General features: G+C 38.2%; 1 protein-coding gene across 3 annotated transcripts in view; it reads right to left on the bottom strand.

The window, feature by feature from the left end:
- Positions 1-354: 354 nt before the first annotated feature.
- CPQ (carboxypeptidase Q) overlaps positions 355-25060 on the bottom strand; it is a 438744-nt gene continuing 414038 nt past the window's right edge. For 2 of the 3 annotated variants that reach the window (XM_067017081.1, XM_059043627.2), the window contains exon 8: positions 451-2545. In XM_067017081.1, coding sequence (XP_066873182.1) covers positions 2382-2545 — 164 coding nt within the window. In that variant the 3' untranslated portion in view covers positions 451-2381. Of the gene's footprint in view, positions 2546-25060 lie in introns of all 3 variants that reach the window. The other variant, XM_067017082.1, reaches the window with a different exon arrangement.

Raw genomic sequence — 25060 nt, 5'->3', positions numbered from 1 at the left:
CTCTTTAGTTTTATCATAAATGGATTTGGGATTTTACATGACTTTTTTTCTACGTCTTTTGTGGTCTGTAGTTTCTCTATAACATGTCAGTGCAGATTTCTTCTCGTTTATTCTGTTTGGGATTAATTGGGTTCCTTGATTCTGTGGATTGGTATATGTCATTATTTCTGGAACATTTTCATTTATTATTTATGCAGATAATTATTTGTCTTATTTCTTCTTTTCTGGAACCCTGATTAAACATATATTAGGGCATATAACTCTATCTTTCATATTTTTTAACCTCATTCATATTTTCCATATCTTTTTCTTTTTGTGCTAAATTCTCATTAATTTCTTCACTATTTTTTTTTTAGTTCATGAATTCTCTTATCTGCAGTTAAGCTGGTCCTCTAATTTTCAAATTCCATTTACATTTCTAGAAGTTCTATTTTTTTTTTTAAACAATATGCTTGGTCACTTTTTATAGTCCTTTACTCTCTATTCTATTTTCAATCCCTTCTTTTACTTCCTCAAAACATAATAGGCATAGATTAGAAAATTCTTGATTTAAAAATTGCAATATCAGAGGATATTGTGAATTAATTCTGCTTTTTCTTTTTTGGACTGCTGTTGCTCAGAATGCTCTGATTCCTGTTTTTGTTTTTTATTTTCTTGACTGTGGAACTTTATCTGTGGGAATTTCTCTGGACCCTCCATTCAGCAATTACTTAATAACAGTAATTTTCGTTATGGTCCTCAGAGTTATTTTTAGTTCACCATTGTATTGAGCTATAATCCTTTGGGGCTCCAATTTCATTGGGGTTCTCTAGTGTCCCTAATATGGGATTTGTCTATAGTCCCCTGAGCCACTAAAAGCTGTGAAAATAGAAATTTAAGTTCACCACATTCTGCATATGTTCTCAAAAAGAAAAGCTGGTTTAATGTGCTATATATCATCTTGGTTCATGCCTCTACTTAGTTTTTTGTCTAATATTCTTTACCTTTTAATAAGTTAATTCATATATTTAAGAAAGTGTTTCTCAGATATTATCCAACATCTTTGGTTTTCAGTGTAAGGGTCAGTGTACCAGTCGGCAACCTTGCCAGAAATGAAAGGCCTTTCTAATCATTACCATTAATAAAACTGATCCTTTGTCTTCTCCTTCTAAGAATTTAGTTACATGTATATTAGGCCACATATATATATTAGATAACAGTCTAATGATCCATTCTGGTGTTTGTTTTCCTTCACTTTTCTTTCTCAGTTTTTTAGTTTGGATAATTTTTATTGATCTGTTTTCAAGTTTGTTGATTCTTTCCTCAATTTTATCCAGTCTACTGATGAGCCCAGCAAGGAAATTCTCCATCTCTGATGTTGTATTTTTTATTTTAGTATTTGCACTTGATTCCATTTTATAGTTTTCATCTTTCTGTTGAAATTCTCCTGTTCATGTATATAGACCCATTTTCCCACTAGAATTTAACATATTAATTACAGTTATGTTAAAGTTCCTCTCTGATATTCCAACATCTGAGTTATCTCTTTTGTCTGGTTTTCTTAATTGCTTTAACTCTTGACAGTGAGTTTTTCTTGCATTTTGGGGTGTGTCTTGTAATTTTTTAAATTGGATACTGGACATTGTGTGTGGAAGAATAGTAGAGATTATTCCCAGAGTAGAAGGGGATCAATGTTTTGCTCTGTGAATATGATTTAGCTTCTCTGAGCCTCAAACTTGTTATCAGCAAAATGTGAATAAGCCCCAACTTCATAGATATATTATGTGAAATATATAAAGCATAAATGTAAAATAGTATTATCATTTGTTTGGTGATAGATCTTTAATAAGGCAACTGGATTTTACATACTTGATTTTTTCCCCAAATGGTGACTTTTTTTCTGTGAATTAAAAAAATTTTAACCTCATTTAAAAATTCTAATAATATAAAAATGTACAAATAAGAAAGCCAGATGCCTCCATACATTCAATTAAGACTGTACTACAATTGTGTACTCCTCTACTCCTTCAATGAATAACTTAACAAAATATTGGTCACTGTATTTAATGTTCATAAATACATGCATAAAAGCCAGAGGTCTTCCAAAACTTTATCCAGTATTTACTTTCAAAGTAGAAACAGTATTTTTAATATGTGGTGTAAAGAAATTCCCCCACTGTGATCCCTACCATTGGCTGATTCTTTGTGGGGGTGGGGCTTATTCCTTACACTAGGAACAGAGAATTTGGAAAGTATCAAGAAAGATGATTTCAGAAAGTATGAAAAAGTGTTGTGCTTTGTAAATGATCACATAAAATTGTTAGGTGAAGTGGGGCCTCTTGAAGCTGCAGACCCAGGATTCCTGGCCAGAAAGGACAAAAGTGCCTTCTCTCTTGCTCTTGCTAAGACCTGGGCAGCATTTCTTCCATGTCTGCAATGACATAAGAGACAACAGCCCAAACAGCAGCAGCAACATTCATCTGCTTTGGATCCATGACAGTCATGGTGTCTCCATGGGAGTGATGGAAGGAGAAATATTTATATAGGTCATCAAGTAGACTGGCTCCTGGGGAAAAAAGAGGAAGAATTCTTAGTGAAGTATTTTGACAGACATTGCTGAATAGCGGCTCAGAAACCACTGCCCCCTTCCCTGCTCCTATTATACAGGCTGCGATGGCAAAATAATGATGTTCCCAGCCTCTCTTGCAGCAAGAAATGGCCATGTGACACTGTTCTGACTACTAGGATATGAAGTGGCCGGCGGTGGGTGAGTTCTAGGAAAGCCTTTACCTGGCTGACAAGAGTCAGTAAAATGCCCTCATGCTGAATTAGATGAAAAGTTTGGAACCGCAGGGGGCAAAAAGCCCACACACTAAAAATGGCAGAGTGGAAAGACAGGAGACTGGATTTAGAAAATATTGCAAGCCCATTGAATAAGCTCTACACTGCCTTCTTCGGGACTTCCTGCTACCCAAAGGAAAATAAACTTTATTTGAAAAGCAAGTGATACAATATCCTCTTTATTTATAAAGAGACAGTAATTTTTCATAGTAGCAGAGTGCAAATATTTTACCTCCCTGCATACAAAAGAGAGTCAGTCCTCCTTTGCTCAAGTTTTTCTTCTCAAATCATTCATTTACTTCCAATAAAATTTCCCAGCAACCTCCAAGGGCACCAGCAGGAGTCTCCGCCCCACTTAAGAGCTTTCTTGTCACTCTAGTGAAGCTCTTCTCTAGTTTCAACCGTGGATCAGAGCCTCGAGGTATCTTCACACCTCCTAGTCATCCTTTAGAACCTACTTGGCCCTTTCTGTGGGTTCCAACAGCAGTTCTTTAGCCTCTGGACTGATTTATTTATTTACTTACCATTTTATTATGAAATGAAGTACCATACATACAGAAGATTGTAGGGAACATAATGTATATTATAAACGGTGACAAGATAAGAGTTCATGTATGTCCACGATTCAATGCAAGAATATCACCAGTACCTTTGAAGCCCATCTTATGAGCTCCTTCCCACCCACCCCACCCCACCCCACCCCATGGATCCTTTCCTCCCTCCAGAGCAGAAGTAGGAGGTATTATAGTTTTATATTTAGTTTTATCAAATAAATATAATCAACACTCTCTAGGCTCTAAATGTAGGAGTGGAATTGCTGGGCTATAGAGCCACATGTGTGTTTAATTTCATCATGCAGTTCCAAAATGTTTCCCTTTTCAGTTTATCCTCCCATTGTCAGTATATGAGTCTTTCTCTTGTTTCCCATCCTCTCTAGCACTTGGTGTTGTCAGGCTAAGTTTTGCTAATCTGTTAGGTGTGAAATATTAACCTAATGAGGTTTTAATTTTTTAAATTATTAATGAGACTGAGCATGTTTTCACATATGCATTTTTTGTCATTTATGTTTTCTCTTTTGGAAAATGCCTGTTCATGCCCCTTGCACATTTTTGAATTGATTTGCTTGTCTTTTCTTATTGATTTGTAGGCGTTCTTGATATATTTTAGATGCTCATCTTTTGTTGGTAGTTGGTTTATATAAATCACTTCCCAGTTTGTGGCTCTTTTCACTCTGTTTATCATGCATTTAGATGAATAGATGTTCTTACTTTTAAATATAGTTGAATTTAGGAATCCTTTCCTTTATGATTTTTATTTTTTATATCTTGTTTAAGAAATCCTCCCTACCCTTATATCACAAAAATATTCTCTGGGGTCTTATTCTAAAACTTTTAAAGTTTTGCTTTTCATTTTTAAGTTCTTCATTCATTTAGAATTGGAATTGATTTTGGTGTAGGGTAGGCTTCTATTTTTATTTTTAGTTGTTCCAGCAAAATTTGACTAATACATCCTCTTTCCTCACTGGTCTGCAGTATCAATTTGGGCATATATCAAATTTCCTTATATATGTTGCTTTGTTTGGGGGCTTTCTAATTCTGTTTTAGTGGTCTGTTTGTCTGTTCCCAAAACAATATCACAGTATCTTAACTACCATTGCATTCTAATTCTTGTTAACTGGCAGGACAAGTTCCCTCACTTTCTCTTTCTCCTCCTTCAGGAATATCTTACTATTCTTGACTGTTTGCTCTTTCAGATAAAGTTTAGGATCATTTAAAAACTGTACAAAAAATATTTTTGGATTTTGATGGGAATTGTGTTAATCTACGTATCAATTTGGGGAGAACTAGCATCTTTATATTAGGATACTGTGTTTTTATCCATGAAAATGGTGTGTTGATATGTTTCTATTTATTAAGTCTTCTGTAATGTCTTTGAAGTTTTGTAATACAGTTTGGCATGCCTTTTGTTAGTTTTCTTTCCTCCATGGCTTATATTTTTTGTTGCAACTGTAAATTATACATTTAAAAAAATTTGCATTTTCTGTTGTGGCTTTCCTTTTTTTTTTTTTTTTTGGCTGTGTTGGGTCTTCGTTTCTGTGCAAAGGCTTTCTCCAGTTGTGGCGAGCGGGGGCCACTCTTCATCGTGGTGCGCGGGCCTCTCACTGTCATGGCTTCTCCCGTTGTGGCTCACGGGCTTAGTTGCTCCGCGGCATGTGGGATCTTCTCAGACCAGGGCTCGAACCCGTGTCCCCTGCATTGGCAGGCAGATTCCCAACCACTGCGCCACCAGGGAAGCCCTGTGGCTTTCCATTTTTAGTATCAAGGATATATATATCTGATTCATAAAATGGGCAAGTGATCCTTCTTTTTCTATACTCTGGAATAGTTTGTGTAAGATTAGAATGATTCATTTCCTGGTCATTTTGTAGAACTCCTTACAAAACCATCTAGGTCTGATACTTTCTTTATGGTAAGCATTTAAACGAATGACTCAATTCCTATCCTGGTTATTGGGTTATTGAGGTTTTATGTTTCTTCTTGAATTAACTTTGGAAATTACACTTTTCTAGGAATGTGTGAGTTTTTCCAAATATTCAAAATAATCAGCATAAAGTTGTCAGTAATATCCTGTTTTTACCTTTGTTTATGTCTGCAGCACCTATAGGGAGTACTCTTTTTCATTCCTGATACTGGTTATTAAGAGTCTTCTCTGTTTTTTGTTCATCAATCTTGCCAGCAGTTTGTCAGCTGTGTTACTCTTTCAAAAAAAAAGAGAGACAATCTTGTTTTGGGGGGACATTCTCTAATGTATAGCAGTTTTCTTTCATTGATTTTTACTCATATTTATTATTTCCCTCCTTATTCTTAGGTTGATTCACTTTTTTTTTTTAACTTCTTGAGTTGAATGCTCAGTTTATTACTGTGCACACTTTTCTTGTCACCGACATAAGCAGTAAGGCTACAATCTTTCATCTATTACTGCTTTAGCTCTCTCTATCCCACCAGTCCTGATGAGTATTTTCATGATCACTTAGTTCTAAATATTTAGTAATTCCTACTTTGATTTTCTTCTTTGACGCATGAGTTAGAATGTGTTTTTTAATTTTCAAAGGTATGGGGTTTCCTTAGTTATTTGTTCATTTTTGACTTCCAATTTAATTGTTAGAGAATGTGGGCTATATGATACAAATTCTTTGAGTTTTGCTGAGATTTTCTCCATGGCCTATCGGATGATCCATTTTATAAATGTTACATGTGTTGAAAAGAATGTGCTTTCAGTGTATTGTGTCTGTGCATTAAAACAAGCTTGTTAATTGTATTCTTCAAATCTGTTACCTCCTTACTGATTTATTGTCTATTTGGTTTATCAATTTTGAGAGAGATGTGTGAAAATGACCTGTGATTTGGGATGTGTTTATTTTTCTTGTAGTTCCAACAATTTCTTTTTTATATATTTCAAAGTTATGCTTTTAGGAGCACATAAACTTAAAATTATATCTTCCTGGTAAATTGAAGACCTTTATTTATTTTAACGTCTTCATTGGAGTATAACTGCTTTACAATGTTGTGTTAGTTTCTGCTGTATAACAGAGAAAATCAGCTATATGTATACATATATCCCCATATCCCCGCCCTCTTGTGTCTCCCTCCCACCCTCCTTATCCCACCCCTCTAGGTGGTCGCAAGGCACAGAGCTGATCTCCCTGAGCTATGTAGCTGCTTCCCACTATCTATTTTACATTAGGTAGTGTATATATGTCAATGCTACTCTCTCACTTTGTTCCAGCTTGAACATCTTTATTAATACGTCATCATCCTCACCATTTGTAGTAATGCTTTTTGTCTTGAAGTCTAGTTTTACCTAATATTTAATATAGCTATATCTCCTTTTTTTAACCTCATTCTTCATATGCCTTTTCCCATCAATTTACTTGCAATCTGCCTCTGTCCTTATATTTATAGGGGTTTCGCTTACAGATAGCTTAAAGTTGAATTCTTAAAATCTAGTCTAACAATCTTTGATTTTTAACTGGAGATTATAATTCATTTATGTAGCTTGTGATTATTGTTAAATTGGACTCATTTATATCACCTTAGTTTTTGCCTTCTATTTGTTCATTTGTTTTCTGTTTGTTGTTTTTCCTTTTCTTTCTTGCTCTCCTTTGTGTTGTTTTTCTTTCCTCCTCCTATCATTCCTTCTCCCACCCCAACTCTACTCATTTGGAAGTTACACACTTTATTTCAGTTCTCTCAGTGGAGACCTCAGATGATTGATATGGCTTACATATTTATTTAAAGTTAATCAATACCTTATATAAGGACACTAGGGCCCCAAGTTGTGTCTCCTGTCCCAGACACACTCACGCCTCATTAAAACCCATGCTCTAGGAGAACAGGGATTGGCAGATACCCTTAGACAAAGGCTCTGGAGTTTTCTTCCCTCTTACAGATTCTCACTTCATCATTTTTCACCCCTGAGGAATTCCCTTACTTTGCCTTACTAAGCCATGTATTATAGAAAGAGGTATTGTTTTATCCAACAATTATTTTTGGCAGGGGCAGCTAGGTGTCTGAGAACTTCTGGCCTACCACATTGCCAGAGTTCTCTTCTTCCAATCCTCTTCTTCCTGCTCTTTGTTCCTGAGCCCTCTGTTGCCTCAGGATGCTGTCCAGATTTTCTCTACACCGACTCAAGTTTTAAAAACTTTGTACCAAGGTTTTTCCCCCTACTTATCTCCCCAAACTCCTTGCTCTGGAGTAGGATATGGATTTCCCTCCATTCATTCATATTTCACACTGAGGTCAGCTATGTTGCTATCAAACACAACACAAGCCAGTGATGAAAAACAAACATATAAAAGAAAGCTCAACTCCCAACCTTGACAATTAATGACTCCAATGCCTGTCAGCAAATATCTGAAACAGGGTGTATTAGGTTGGTAACACCTATCAAACCCTTCACCTGTGTTGAGGAGGCTTCTTTCTCTTCAGTGATTTTTCTTTTTCAACTAGTAAAACATGTTTTCTGTTGTTCCGATAGCTCTGAAAGGGTGGGATCTCACCATTATCCCGCCTAATACTGTACAACCTTCAGTGGGTGGGCTGAAGCTGAGGTTCATAAGTGTTCAGAAAGTTCAATCCAATTCAACTGGACAAATACTTGAGCTTCTACAACATTCTAGGCAGTGGGCTAAGACATAAAGGTGAAAAAGACAGTCTCTGCTCTCAAAAGCTTATTCTGCAGTAGAGGCAGAGAAAATGTGTCCACAAATAATAATAACACAATCAGAATGCACTGAGTACTATGGGCAAAGGACAAAAAATAGTGGATACCTTATGTAGTTGAATGACCTTCTCTGGCCCCTAGACTAGGTCCTCTTGTTGTGTGCTCTCCATACTTCTCCTATCGTAATCTTCACCATTCTTTGTTATAACTGCTTATTTCACATTTGTTTTCCCCACTACATTGTAATTTCCCTGAAGGCAAGGCCACTGTTTTGTTCTCCACTCTTGTCACCAGTGCCTATAACGTAACACCAAACAGATGATGAATGTGAATTTGTTGAGTGAATGAATGAAATCAGAAAAGTGTATAAGTGAACTGGGCCTTGGGGGTGCTATATCAGTCAGAGCCCTTGTAGAAAACAGATGGGACACTCCAAGAAGATAACTTGGAAAATTTAACTAAAGGTTTATTTACAAAGAGTGGTCAGGGTTAAATAAAACCAATAAGGGATGCTAAAGGAGAAGCAAGGGAGGCCATTTCCACCCCTAGGCCTAAAAGAGCAGAGAAGAAAGCAGCTGTAGCTGCAGTTGTATCTGTTGGAGAGGGTCACCAGAGGAGCTGTGGTTGTTTGAAGCCAGGGAATCAGTCCCCTGATGGTGCCTCTCATATCCTACAGGCCTCCCTTGGCCAAACCCAATCATAAGCCAGAGGGCAGTCCATAACCATTAGCCTCCAAGGGCACAGTATAGGGTAGAGAAAGGTGAGGACTGATAAGGAGTGGTACAAGAGAATATCTAGTACAAGTACTTAGGCTGTCCACAGACAGAGATGGGGACACGGATATTCCAGGTGAATAGAACATGCGAGCATTCCGGTTTGGGTGATGTGTGGGTAACTTGGGTTAATTACAGGCAGAGGAAGTTGGCAACTAACGTTGTCTTTGAAAGTTCCTAAATAAGGCGGAAAATAGACTGAACACACTTCATAAATGGGAAGCCTTTGGGGACCAATGGGCAGGAAGGTGGGGAGACGGGAGCTGCACCTTAGGGAGACATTCCAGAAAAATGTGGAGGTAGAATTCTGGAAACAATTGTGGTAGTGAGGAGACGGCTAGGAAGGAAGTACAGGTTGGGGGACAGGTGACAAAGACCAGGGCCAGATGATGATACCCCCGCCTCTGAAATTCTCTGGAAAGCATGTGGACAAAGATAACCAAACTTCCAGTGAAAAGCCCAGTGGTCCATTTTTAAACCAGAATACACTTTATGCCATTAACTCACAGCACAACCCAAGAGAGACAAATCTGTGTGTTTACTTTAGTAGGAGCCAGAAGCATTTTAACAGAAACCATGACATTTTAGAACTAGTTGAAGCTGGTGAGGAGCATGTGCTCTCTGGACCCCAGAGAGCATCAGCTCGATGTCAAATTCATCCACAAGTTAAGGACAAAGTCAAGGAGCTCCAAAGTCACTGAGGGCGGATAGCAGATGAATCAGAATTGTGGATTTCAAGAAACAGAAAAGGACATTTAATTCCAAGAGACAAAGTACAGCTTGCTAGGGGCTGATTTCCTCCCATTTAGAGTTTCCTAAAGACACAGCATGGTGGCTGACAGACAAGGCTCCAAATTCCACATTGAGAAAATAGAAGCAAGAAATATTTGTGCATGCCCTCTTCAAGGCCTCTGAAATTCCCTGTCTCAGACTGAAAGAAACTGCCTGCCAGATGGCTGGGAATTTGGCTGCCTCCCTTTAAAACTAGTGACTTAAGGAAAGCATTTCCTCAGAGATCATCTAAGTTCCCATGAACACTTTACAAAACTGAAACAACTCCAGAAGATCTGGTACCACCAATGAGAACACTGATAAACACAGGAGATAGGAGAGCAGGCCTGCTGGCAGCCTTACAGCTTTGTCTCTGCAGTTCCAAGGAGACATTTTGTCAGTGACAGCCACTGGTCGAAAAGACCAGCACTGAGGGAGAGCCTGCGTTGCAATTTCTGAGAGCACCTGACATCACAAGGTGGGGGGCGGTGGGGGAAATGTTAACTGTCCTTAGGGATAAATTGCACAGTATCTTCTGACAGGTATATGAGCTCTGAACAGAGAATCAAATCAAATGATTTTTAGAAGGCGAAAGCTGGTAGGAAGGAGCCTGCTCTGAAGGCCAATATTCACCCCCTGGAAACAAATTACAGCATGATTAGGACAGTTGACCTTTAGGAAATTAGTTCTAAGGGAGGTTTGGAATTTAAGGATGTGAAGACATATCCTTGAGCCTGTCAGTCAAGGAGAAATTGGGCCTAGACAGGGAGATACAGCTGAGAGAACATAGGGGTTAGAGTCAGATAGGACCGGGTTCCAATTCAAACTCCTCTGCTTAATATCTGGGTGAATTTGGGAGAATCACGTAAGGCCACTCAGCCTCAGTTTCCTCATGAATGAGTGAAGGCTAATGATACCCAAGTTCAAGATGCTGGTGAGGGTGAGGAAGCACTCAGTTAATACTTTACTATAAGATATTATGTATCCACAAGGTTAACCCCGTATATCCACAACAGCATGATCAATTAAATACAACTTGAAGGATTTAAAATTCTTATTTAATAAATCACAGTTCTGATGATTGTTCTTAAAGATGGAACAGTTGGACCATGAGGTCTATTCTACGTGACCCCGCCTTGACCCCTGTTTGGATTATCTTCCCTTCTCATCCTTCTCTTTCCCCTTCTTCTCTCTCCTCTCTGAATCCTTTTTTTTTTTTTTTCTTTTGTAAACATTCATCTCACAAAATATTTTCCAGCTGTGTGACTGGGTGAAGATGGTCCAATGAATATTGTAAGAAATACCTGACCTGCCCCGTACTGTTCACAGAAGATTCCAATCTTCACAGAAAGATCCCCGTAATGACCGCAGTCTGTGCAGGATATCAGAACAAGATTAAATGAATACCTGCTAATTCCTGAAGAGATGGGTGGGTAAATACCCAAAGATTCTCATAGCCCCTTCTTATTGTAGGTTGACTCTCATTCATATGTAATCAGTGGGTTTTCATGTACACAAATTAAGCAATTCATGTTATGAAAAGATTTTGAAAGCCATTTGAAAGCTTTGAAAATTCAAATTCAAGTCTGTTATTTCCGTGCATACATTGGCTGCCGTAATGTTACATGAAGGATGCACTCACAGGCAAGGAGCTGTGGAAAAGCCATTTGTCCCTTATCAACAGATCTTGCACAGTCTGGGGTGTGCAATTTAATTACAACGTAATGCATTACAGACATTTCCTGATCATAATAATTATGAGGTTAGAGAAGAAGGTTATGGTCTTAACTGATTCCCTGCAAGAAAACTTAGTCTCCCTAGGATATATAAAATAAAAAAATTACATTTAAAGTTTAATTAAAATTATTATTTCTTTCAGCAACATTATCAAATGAAAAAACATTATTACCAAAACAATTAGAAAATCAATTCAGGGAATTTGCAGACATTTAATCTCTCTTTTCAAAAGGGGCAGTTTTATCCCTACTATATTAAATCTCATTGAAAATGAGAGTGAGACGCAGCTAATTAATAGCTTCCTAATCCATAGCTCTCCAGAAGAGAAAGCAACTTATAAGAGGGAAAGGAAAGAACAGTAACACAAAGGAAAGGAAAGGACAGACAGGAAATGGAAAAACATCCCAGATCAAAACTCCATGAAAAGTATTATAATTTTAGTTTCTAAATTCTCACCCAAGAATTTCCAAGCCTGTGCTGAAAAGTTTCAGGTGTGCCACTAAGGCCTCACACCTTCCATCTCTTTGGAAAACTTGGATTGTTGGCTGGGATAATTTTGACCACAGAACATGGGTCAACACCAACACATCTGGAGGACCTCCAGTTCACATGTACCTAAACTCTGTGATAATGATTCATCTTTGCATAAAGTTGAAGAACTGTACGCCTGTAATAAGGCTAATTAATTACTGCTACAGGAAGATGGTACTACAGACTCTCCAAATGTGGGAAAAACAGAAACAATACTATTTGTTGACGGCCTCCTGTGTGCCTAGGGCTTTTTGGAGATGATTTCATTTAATTTTCCAAGTGACCCCATGAGGGAGTGATCATTATGCGTCATTAACAGATGGAAAATGGATCTGAGTAACTAAAGTCACACAGCCAAAGTAGTAGAGATAGGATTCAACGCCAGCAGTGTCTGTGCTCGTAACCAGTTTTCTGAGCCTTCTCTCCCTGCCTTAAGCCAGAACATCTGTAACAGCTTTTTCCCCAGTGGCGAAATGTGTGCGTTGTTTGCTCCACTCGCAGCTCTGGTCCCCCATCCTTGCTTTGTTTCAGGACAAGAAGATAGAAATGCAAACTGGAGGTATCCCGGGCCATGAACTAGAGTGAAGACGTAATCATATTCAGACAGTGGGCTCAGGCAGCCTGGGACTACCTATCAGACGTTGGATAGCGGAGCCTCTCCTGACACCAAGTCTCCTTCTCTTGCTGGGCCGCACACTGCAGGGCCTGCCAAACCTCCTAAGAACTTGCAACCATCCCATCGAAAAAACACCCCTCCCCTCTAATCATCTGTTATCCTCTTACCCTGCTTCTTCCCCGCCCCTACCTTTCATAGCACTCTTCTAGTACCTAAAATTATATTATTCTTGTAATGCTTTCATTATTTGCTGCTTGTCTTTCCCACTGGAAGGGACTGTCTTTTTCACTCTACTCCCCAAAGCCTGGCAGGCTCAATAAATGTTTGTTGAATCACTGTATGGATAAATGAATGAATTGTTAAATATCGAATGGGGCAAAAGCAGAGCTAAACACTGGCTTCATTCTCCCTCTCTGCAGCAATTGTGCTAAGTAAATCCTATTTTCTGGGGATTCTTCTCTCAGCTGCTGCCTTGGGGAATGATAAGAAGATTCTTGTTATCAAAAACATGGGATATTTCACATATAAGCTGAGATCTAAACACTCTATTATGTACTACTCAGTATGTTCCTCTACTTTTCACCACTGTTATGGAAATTACCCACAACTTGAAAATAAGGCAGCACATCCTTTCAATGTCATTCACGGCAAAGTCCATGCAAAGATTATCTAGGACAACGTACTTACTTTGACTCACTGCTTACTACTGATTAAAGGTCCCAGATTTAGCGACGTTATATGTTAACTCATAAGTATTTAGTCTATTTCATTTTTTCTAGATGAAAATTACTTCTGTCCCATAGAACAGTTGCTTCCAAAGGTTACAGTTCATTGGCCTCTAAGACGTTAACCAGTTAAGCAGTTTTAATCTAACCTAGCAATCTTAGGTTAATATTTATTAAACTACATAAACTCAGTTTCTCAAATGTTCTTTGAATGGGTATGAATATCTTACGGATTCCCATATAAATGAATGAACTGAATAAAATCTTTGACATGTGTTCATTTTTTATTTGCATGAGAATCATGATTTCAGCTTTTAGAAAACTATAATTTAATACCACCCATCTACAACCTTAAAGGAATAATCACATTCATGTTGCTTCTCAAAAGTTCAGTGCCTCACGGTTCCCATGCATGATTTTACCCATGATTTTACCCTAACAGCACTGAGCAAACTGGTCACCAAATAAGGGCTGGTCTTCTGCCTTCTCCCTTTAGGGTAGTGGATGGTCCCCAATTATGAGGAGGATTGGGGGGAAAATAAAAACAAATTTTACACACACACACACATTAATATAAATGAATGTGTATATGTCTATATGTCTATCTCTCTCTATATATATATATAAACATATGTATGCACATCTGTGTGTATATAAAATTGGACTTCAACACGTACCCACCCCTTAACACCCTAATTTCTCCCCTGACCTGCCTCACACCTTCCACATGAGAGTCATGATTTTGCCTTTCAGAAAATTATAATTTAATACTACCCACCTGTAAACCTTAAAAGTACAATCACATTCATATATGATTGGTTCCTTATCTTTGAGTTTATAATTTTGTGTGTGTGCATGTGTAGTCATAGCTTCCATATGTAGCTATTAAGAAACATCTATACCACTCTCTCCTTCTACCTTGTTTTGTAACTCAAACTAATATTGACACTTCTTCTGAGGGGGAATTTTGAATCTTACTCATGTTTATATGTCAGTCCCGATTTATAATTGTCCCTTTGTCCATACAGAAATTATTGCCCACTCTTCTTGCAAGGCCTGTTGTCAATAAAGCTCCCACCTATCTGAGCCAGCCTGACTCCTTGTAAAGGCCTTTCGGCAGTTCCCTCCATACCTGGGGAACGATACTCCTAAGAAAACATCAGTAAAAACTATCTCTGACAGAGCACACTGTGAGAACATTCAATGCATACGGGTCTTCAGACTTGGAAAGGCTCTAAAGATTGTCTCCAGGGTGAAGTTTATAATGAGAGCCTTAAAATCAACGTGGTTTTCCATAATTGTGTTCAAATGGACAGATTTTGATTTCTGGCTACAGATACAAAAAGGTTACAAAGCTGCTGTGAGTGGAAGGCGGATGTTAGTATCGATAGATATAAACCTTTGTGACTGCTTGCCACCTCCCATTCTGTTGGTAAGCGGACACAAAGGAATGAGACAAGTTGGAAGTACTACATGGACATGCTGTTCTAGACCTACTTCCTATACTGAATTATGAATAATTCCGGAAGGCTGGTTGGCAGGTGCATTGCAGGAATGCCTGGGGGTCATGGTGGAGCTGGAGAGAGCCACTGCAAATGACTATGGAATTGGAGGCCAACTGGTCGATAGGAAGATGTCCATCCATGAGAGAGGTTGCAAGGGAGACTCTATGAACGTCTCTGACTAGTGATTCTCACTGCCACATGGCCAAGCTGATGGATTTATAAAATTTATTTTTAAAAAGGTTTATTATTAAGCACTTAAGCTCATAGTCTATAGGGGAAAAAAGATCATAGTTTTTTTTTTAAAAAAGGAAGAGTTGGCTTGTTTTTACAATCTTTAAGAAGGTTTAAAAAAGTTGTAAGCAAGGAGAAGGGGGGTATTTTACCCATTCAAAGAAACACTGATAAAACTATATTGACAATCAAAAAGGTTGAGTTGCTATAGGATGGAAGGGAATGTTTTGCTGTGGATAGAGAACTAACTGGCTATGAGACAAAGAACAGAAGCAGCGGGTATTTCTCTAGAAGGCAGTCCACCTGAGGATTGGTATCACTATTTGGAACTGAAATCAGTCTTCAGAACCTGCAGTGGCCCTTCCAGTTACACTGTGGATCTCCATTACCCAGCACCCAGCCCCCCCTTTCCTGCTCCCTAGTAGCTAGGACAGGATAAAATTGTCCTTTTAAAGGTATCTAGCTAAATTCACAGCTGATTAAGCCATACTAGGTTACAAAGAGAAATGGGATTATTTTAGACTGTGCAACCTAAAATCTTAGGGGTCATGTCAAGGTGGGCAGCCAGGTCCTCCACAAAATGGCTTTGGGGGCCATTGTCAGCAGTAGAATTATGGGCTAGATGGACCAAGAGTCTGCACCAAGATAGGCTTCTTCATTTCTGAATATGACAGTGTGAAGGTCACAGGAAGTATCACAGAAAATAGGAAACATACAGAAGAAAGTACTACTACTACTACAAAAAAAAATCCCATCTGAAAAGATATAGCAGTAAAAATATAATAAAAGGTAATACTAATGAATAACATGTAATCATGGCCAGAAAAATGAGGATGGTGCCATGTGAATCAATTTACAGACAGCTCAGGACATTGAAGAAAATTGATCTGGGAGTGAGTGCCTCTAGACTCCTTTCAATTCTTTATTGTTTGTTTATGTGTCAGATAGCATGGATTTATCCAAAATAAGTGTGTCCATGCTTTTGTGTAAGTCAGTGGGTTACAAGAAGATCACAAACTACTTGGCTAAAGCTGCAAAGTACTAGTCAAATTTCCTCCACTGCAGCTTTTGAGGAAAGAGCTACAAGGAAAATAGAAACATGGTGAATAGTCCTGGCTTCAAACCATAATCCTGAAAATGAAGCAGGTAAAGTTAGAGGTTGACACTGGTGAAAAATTTGGTGAATGTTGGCTCAGTTATTCTAATACGCTTTCATTTTATTTATGCAAATAACCTTTTTCTTTCTTGGTCACCTGGCAGGTTTCCCATTTGGCAGCTAAATGCAGCCCCATTAATTGATTATCTGCTAAAGGGATGCAATTTATTTTTTTAAACACAAAACCTTTTAAAATTTAACCTTCTAAAAGTCGTTATGCAGTGAGGGAAAAAAGTGAGCTAAACATGCGAAGCTTTGTGGATTCCAAAACAAAGGAAACAAATGTATAAGAAGGAGACTGGGAAATGTATATGCTTTTAATGCAAACACACATTTCACTTAAAGTAAAACATCAGTTCAAGGAATATCCATTAAATGCCAATGCTCCTGAAAAGATCCTGGCCCATAGCTATCAATTTATAGGGAATCTACAAGGCTGAGATGTAAATTTAACATTTAAACGTAGCTAAATTCCCAATGCTATTATGGTGCACCCTCATTAATGTAATTCTTAGGACAATCCTTATAATGAAGAAACAGTGAATATTCTCAGTAGCCACCCAAAATAATTACAGTACATTTGATTAAATGCTTCTGTGGTGAGATAAACTGCAATTTATACATTTCTGTGGGTTCTTTAAAAAAACAGGCTGATGATGATAAAGAAAGCTAATGCTACTTTGCGGGGCAACATGTCATTAGCTGTTCCATCATTTATACTCAAACTCCGGCATTATGGGGCAAGGTAAATGGTGCTTGAGATTCGCTGCTACAGACCTTGAAATAGTTTCCAGTGCAGAGTTTATAAGTAATACCAGGAATCCTGCTGTTTCACCTCCCGAGTCATTTTTCTTAAAGACTTTAGAATTCTTGGCAAAAGGTGGAAAGAAAAGAATGCTGTCCTTTACTAACTAATTAAACTAGTAAGAAGACCTCATTATGAAGGACAGGGAACACGAAGCATGAGTTATTTCTTGGTCAATTTCATACAGCTGAGAAACAATCTTCCAGTTGCTGAAAAGAGGTTAAATGACTACTCAGTAGGCTCACAGTTACACCTCCAAGGTACGAACCTTGACTTCATTGCTGCACAGCAAGGCAGCCACTTACAGGTTCTGTCAAACGTGACTTGTATATAAGGTTTTTGGAAAGGAGATCGTATTCATTCATCTGATATCTACTGAGCTCCTACTAAGTGCCAAGTACCTTGCTAGGCCCTGGGCAAACAATGATGGGTATAACTTACAGATGTCTGCTCTCACGGAATTTCACAGAACTTTCAGTCTAGTAGAATACACCTCTGTAGAAATGAGGTTGACTGGAAAATAAAGTATTACATCCAAAACTGCTTGGGACTCTACAGAGAAAACTTAAAAAAGAGAAAGACTCATTCTCCCCAAGTTTCTGATTTTAAGGCAGGAAAGATTGTTCATGAGCGTGTTAGAGGGCGGCACAGGCTGTTCCGCTCTAGGCATGGTACAGAGACTGGAGATGGCACTCCTACGTACTGTCTCTGGATAACTGGCAATGTACAATGACATGTTGTTTAATGATGGCCATTTTCATAGCCAGTATTTACTAAGTACTTTCTCCATGTCATGGCCTTAACTAAACATGCATGATCTTATCAAATCCTCATGATGGTTCTCTAATTATTCTTCTTCTCATTTTACAGATGAGTAAACTTAGACTTAAAAGTCATAATGACAATTATAAGCAAAGGAGTCCAATGAGAGGATGTGCAGACCTTGTGCTGAACTCATTCCTTCATCTTAAGGATGAAGGTCCTCAGGAGTGGGTTGTCTCGCCCTCACAGAGTGGAGTGAAAGGGCAATTCTATGAATCTGCCATCCTCAGGTGATTCACGCCCACATCACCACCATCTTTTCTTTCCATGGAACTTCTCACGTGAACCCGTGTTTATTGAAACTCCTATTAGATTTCATAATAGAATATCTAGTTTGTATATTTCCAAAATTATATCCTTCCCTTTCTTATAATTCAGCCTCACTTTCTTGGTAACAGGCATTGAAGCCCACTCTGTTGGTTTAGGGTGAACCCCACTCTACCTGTGGTCAGTGGACTGTCGGGATGGCTACTGTCTCTCTTAATTTTTAGAATCTCTTTTCTCTGTGGAGAAACACTGCATCGCCTTGGAAGCTTTCTTTTTACATAAATCAGAGCTGGGAAAGAACTTCTCTAGTCCAAACATCACCCGATGTTTGAATCACTTTACAACATTTCTAATATACAGTTGTTTAGTCTTCTCTTAAACACCTCTGTTGACAGGAAACTCGGGACTTTTCAAAGTAGCCCATTCCAATTGCTCTCCAGTAATGCGTTCATTCAACATTAACTACATTCACAAAATGAGCTGTGGGGAAAGTTTTAAGTAAAGAACTGTTATAGTTGTACCAAGCTCCTGCCTTTTATGAGGCCAACTAGGGGAGCTAAGAAATGCACACCAAGAGCTAAAACATGAGATACAAAGTTCTGTAAAAGCTCAGGCGATGTAAAGGTCAATTCCAATTGTGATGTTCAATCAGACTAAGATAACCCATGCTAATCTCCTACTTGTCAGATTAACTAAAGGAATTCAAAGTACTGCATAATCTTGGGAAAAGGTTAAATAATAGTAAGTGCTAATATTGCTTACACAACAAATGATTAGCTTCTTGCATACTATAAAATATACCCATTTTAAGTGCACATTCTTCAAGTTTTGACAAATGTACACACCTGCGTGACTACCACAGCAATCAGGTTGTAGAACATTCCCATTGCTGCTAAAAGTTCCCTCGTGTCCCTTCTTAGTTCATTCCTTCCCACCTTCAGCATCAGGCAACCACTGATTTGCTTCTGGGCACTGTAGATTAGATTTGTCTTTCCTAGAATGCCACATGAATGGAATTACACAGTACACAGTCCTTTGTGTTTGGCTTCTTTCATTCAGCATGATGATTTTGGAATTCACCTATGTTGTTGCATAGTTTGTTTCTTTTCTTTTTCTTGGTCATTGAGTGTGTAGGAATCTCTCATCTTGGTTTTAATTTGCATTTCCATGATGACTAATAATGTCAAGCTCCTTTTCGTGTAATTACTGGGCATTTATGTATCGTCTTTGTGAATGTAGTGTTTGTTAAAATTTATGTGACCATATATGTATGGATCTATTTTTGGATTCCCTACTCTGTTCTATTGATCTGTTTGTCTATTCTTATGCCAATATACCACACTGCTTTAATGATTGTGGACAGGACAATTGAAAATCAGATAAAGTAAGGACAATTGAAAATCAGATAGAGTAAGTCCTCCAACTTTTTTCTCCTTTTTCAAAATTGTTCTGAATAGTCTAGGCCCATAGCATTTCCACATAGATTTTAGAATCAGCTATCTCTTTGTACAATAAAGCACTACTTTAGCTTCATCCCACACATTTCAATATGCTGTATTATTATTATCAAGAAGATTCAAAACAATCTCTAATTTTCCTTGTGATTTTTCTTTGACCCATGTGTACTGTTTAATTTCATATATTTGGGCATTTTGCCTGCTTTTGACTTCTTATTTAATTCCATGGTCAGCAAATATATTAGATTGGCCAAAAAGTTCATTCTGGTTTTGTATGTTATGGAAAAACCCTAATGAACTTTTTGGCCAACCCAATACTTCATATGATTTCAATCCCTTTAAATTCATTGAGATTGCTCTTATGACCCAGCATATACTCTATCATGGTGAATGCTCATGTGCACTTTAAAAAGAGAATGTGCATTCTGCTGTTGTTGAATTCATTATTCTATAATATCCATTTGATTATGTGGGTTGATAGTGTGTTTGAGTCTTCCATATCCATACCGACTTCCTGTTTACTTGTTCTAACATTAAAAAATGAGTGTTGAAATCAACCATAACTATGGATTTTTCCATTCTTTCAGTTCTGTTGCTTTTTTCTTTATATATTTTTGAAGCTCTGTTATTGAGAGCATTCACATTTAAGATTTACATGCCTTATTGATGAATAGACTATTTTATCTTTTTAAAATGTCCCTTTTTCTCTATAATAATATTCTTTATTTTGACACTTACTTTTTTGGATAGTAGTTATTATGGTCTTCACATGTTCAGAATTTGCTGTATATCTTTTATCCACCCACTTACTTCTAACCTACTTATGTCTTTATATTTAAAGTGTGCTTTTTGCAAATAGCATATAATTAAGTCTAATTTTTTTTTGTTCAGTTTGATCATCCCTGTCTTTTAATTAGAGGGTTTAGTCCATTTATGTTAATGTAATTACTGATATGCTTGCATTTTAATCTACCATCTTGTTATTTGTTTTGCATTTGTTTCATTTATTCTTTGTTCTGTTGAATGTACCACATATTCAACAAGTCTGATCCATTTTGGCTGATCAAAATTCAAAATTTTCCCAGCCCTGAGGTCTCTGGGAATTGTCCAGTCTCCAGTTCCCTGATGGCTGTTCTGTTCTGATTCTATGTGGAATTTTACCCTACACATGCTCAGCTTAGTATGGAGCAAAGACTCAAGGAGACCCTTATGCAGACTTCTGGAGTTCTTTTTCTGTGTAGCTCCTTGCTCTGGTACTCTGTCCTACAAAACACAGCTGCCTCAGACTTCCTGAACTCTAATCTCCATCCCTGTAACTTAGTGAGACTACTGTGTTGTGCTTGGGTTTTCCCTCCCTGCTCCATGACCCCAAATACGCCTTTAGGCAGAAAAATAGGGCAATCACAGAGGTCATCTTTTGTTTTCTTTACCCCAGGGATCATAGTCCTCACCTTCCTGTTGTCCAATGGATGAATTAGTTGTCTGACATGTTTTGTCTAGTTTTCTAGTTTTCTTTTCTTTTTTTTTTTTTTTTTATGGCAAGGGCAAGTCCAAGTTTCTCTCTTATGGCTGGAAGCAGATATACTTATTAGCTTCTTGAAGGTAGAAAATATGTCATATGCTCCTACACTTCAGTCTCTGACAGTTGCTTTACTTGTCAATATAGCACAGTGTTAATAGCACAAATTATAAAGCTAGCCTCTCTGAGTTTGAATCCTGACTGCATGTATTAGCTTGTGACACGGGGAAGGGTATTTTACTTCTCTGTGCCTTAATTTTCTCATCTATAATATGGGAATGGAAATAACCTAGCTTCTGGGTTTGTTTGAGCTTCAATGGGTTAGAATACTGCTCGGCATATGATAATGCTTAATATTACTGCTGTTGCTAATATTATAATGACTTGTCTTCAAAAGACCAGGTAGCTTATTCCTGTGAAAACAGTGAAGATTCCTTCACTTTTTTGGAATCTCATGCAGATAATCAGATTAAGTTAGTCAATAAAACCACATGATATTGTTTCATTGTTGTTATATTAAAGAATCATGGACCTCCATTTCTCCTAGCCAATCATAAGTAACAAGTAACATCAAGCTCCTAGCCTGAGAACAAAGGACCTTGACAAAAGCCACATTAAGATCTAAGGGGACTATAAGTACACCCTGCTCTTCATATTTCCATTTAGGTTAGCAATGAAAAAGCATATGTGTGCTGCATTTCTAACAATGAGATTTTATTAGAAATGCACTACTGGCAATAGATCAGTTAAAGGAACATGGCAGTGAATCTGCTTGTAAAGTGAAGGCTCCTTTTATAGAGCAAATGATTGCCCACTAATTTATCTATGCCATAAATCCAGAGTTTTGTATGTAGGGTCTGTAATGGGCTGCACCTGAGCCAACGTTACTTTCAAAGACTAGGCTTGGCCTCCTTAGCTGGCTGCTTTGAGACATGTTAAGAGCTGCTCCTTTAGGGAGATCCTCCCTGGGGCTTTGAGGGAGTTCTTGGGAAAGAGGAGGTTCTAATATTTACATGTGTTAGGCGAAGGTTTGTTACTCACTTGTGTATGTGCTTAAACAGTCTGGGTATCAGTTACGTGTCCAAGAATCAAATACGAATTAAAGTTTTAACGTAGACAAATACCTTTGGTATTTGCTCTGCAAACCAGCCCATGTGTTACCACCACGACTGATCTTCTGTCTTGGGAGTAGTCCTTCCTCGTGGGCCTGAAAGCCCTTCTCTCTTTGTCCTGGATTAAAATGGCCAGCTCTAGCTGACCCCAGCAGAGATGTTGGCATGATCTGAAGTTCATGTCTTGTAAATGTTTAATGATAGTCTTCAGAGGATAAAGGGATAAAGAAGCAATTAAAACTCTCTCTCTTGACTGGATACTGTGATTAAATTAGCTTCTGGTATATTACTGTAGCTTTTGATGTGGTACCACAGTGCAGGGGTCTGTATGCTATCACTGACCTATCACTGATGTACATGAGAGAACTAATATCACAGAGTAATAACACACCATTCATCATTCCCGAATCATCTAACAGCATCCACCCTATGACTAATACTTTGAATTTAAATCATCTTTCCTTCAGAAAAAAAAAAAAAATCAATGCTTTTGTTTCTTATCTACCTTAACAACATTTCTATGAGGAAAGAAGGGGCTGGATTTGTATTCCCCTCTTTTTAAGAGTATGAGAACCAGAGAACAAGAGAGTAAATCATTTGTGTGATATCATACAGTGACATAGGACCTAGGAGAATCCTGGACCTTGGAACACCAGTCTTGAAACCTTTCTGCTAGATCAGGGTTAGCAAAGTATTTTTGTAAGGGGCTAGAGGCTAAATATTTTAGATTGGGTGGGCCATACAGTTTCTGTGGCAACACAACTATTCATCTCTGCTGTTGTATCATGAAAGCTATCACAGTGTATAAATGTAAATGAATGAGCATGGCTGGTTATGATGACTGACTCTCTGACTCTCTCTTCTCTCTCTGTCTCTCTCTCTATATATATGTATAAACACACACACACACACACACAAAACAGGTGATGGGCCAGACTTGGCCCACATATAAAAGTTTAACAGCACTTGCACTAAATTGTGACCCATGTTAGATGCTACCATAGGATCTAAGGGATACTACATGACAGTAGAATGTGACATTTGTCCTTGCTTCTTGCGTTATCATTTGGTCTTCACAAGAACCCTGCTATGTAGGCTATTAATGACTTTCCATTTTATATATGAGAAAACTAAGAGGCTAGCTCACTTGTCCGAGGCCACATGGTTGTAAATGTAGTGTGAAGACTGCAACATGAGTCTCCTGACTTCTAATATTTCTCCTCTGTTAGCTGTTCCATAAGTTCTTATCTACACTTTCATTTTTAGATGTGAAAATGCTTGGACCTGGGGAGGCTGAATGACTTGTCTGCAGTCAATTGGCTGTTAGTGACTGAACCAGCACCAGAACCACCATCTGTTGGCTTCCAGGCTGGTCTTCTAAGCCTTTACATTATTGTGAACATTTTCCAGAAAAAAAATGTATAACTAGATAGAATGATAGTATGTTCACTGTATTTCATTCTTTAAACTTCCTGAAATGATACCATTTTAGAAGTGGTCTCTTGGAGGTACAAAACAGTATCCAGATAGAGAATAATGATTTGTGATTCACTTTATGTCTTTGACTATCTAATTTTCAAATCCCAATCTGGTTTATAAAATTTTTTTTGGCACACAGCAGTACCTTTTGTTTAATTTTATTCTTTAATGCTGATGATTACATCTTCAATCATAGTACTTAATTATCTCCTCCAATCCAGGGAACGTGTGAATCAGAAGGAAAATAAATTGATAAAGAGGCCTCGGTTTTAACCAGCATTTTAAAAGGAATCACTGTGATTTCTAGGGTCTCTTCTGGCTCTATCAGAACGTGAAAGATGATCGGGTGACCAGTTGTCCTGGTTTGCCTGGGACTGGGGGGTTTCCTGGAATTCAGGGATTTCAGTGCTAAAACCAGAAAAGTCCCAGGCAAATTGTCCCCCTGATTGCTAAATCATATGTGTTGAATGAATTGACCACTAATTGTACCTCTGCATGCCTGAAGGTAATGATTCTCCTCTGGAGGGGACCAGGGATAAGAACAGGAGGGCTGTCCAGTTTCTCAGCAACACTTGAACATGACAGGGCCTCGTGATTTTGTAGAAAAATCTAACTATATTAAACCCAACTATATTAAAATATCAAAGGGTATGGATGAAAGAATAGCCCATTGACAAATACAAATCAGTCTGGATTATTATTGCTACATTTCCCACTCATTGATAAAAATTGTGTAATCTGTCACTTAACCTAAGAAACACATAAACAAAGAGGGCTTTTAGCGTCAACCATAACAGAAGGCATCTGCTCAACATGGAAAACTATCCACAAGCTACCGGTAAGCATCAGTTCTTAGACGCAACAGAATATCCATTTGCCAGTGCAGGATCCACAGCAAGCCCGGGAGGTGATGCCAAGTTTCCAAACTCTGGATCTGAAACCGTAGGCAAAAATGACATCTTCTGGAGATTTCTCTCAGGCCTTCCGCCGTTTCTACCTTCCTCTGACAGCTCTGGTTTGGCAAATTTGGGCTGGCTGAGAAGAACTGCTCTGGAATTCCCAACTTTGGGGAAAGGAGATTCTGATGGTCCCATTATAATCCAAGTCTCTCGAAGATCCCTTTGTTACTGGTAGAGTTAATGTTCCTGCCAAGGGGTTTCACTCGCACCACAGATATCAGCCACTCTCCCTGCCCTGGAGGATGTTAAAAGTAAGTACTAGAAGGATCCACACATTCCAGCAATGGAACAGTTGCTACCATACCAGCCAGGATTAGAAACCACAAATTACTAAAAACTTTGGAAAACGCAATGTGAATGGTTGTCAGACTTTTCCTATAGAAACGCTCACCACCGAAAGCCTTATTCTAATTTTCAGCTACATCTGGTGACTGTTTGTTTAAGAACTTGGTTAGAAAATTCAGCTAAAATATGCATCAGTGAATTCTGTTGCCATTACGGGCTGGCCAAACCCAGTAATGAGTCTGAGTTAGCATCTGCAGGGGACAG

Source organism: Kogia breviceps, chromosome 17, assembly GCF_026419965.1.
Source record: "Kogia breviceps isolate mKogBre1 chromosome 17, mKogBre1 haplotype 1, whole genome shotgun sequence".
NCBI classification, from domain to species: Eukaryota; Metazoa; Chordata; class Mammalia; order Artiodactyla; family Physeteridae; genus Kogia; species Kogia breviceps.
Note: the sequence above shows the minus strand (reverse complement) of the source record. Positions and strands in the feature narration are given on the sequence as shown.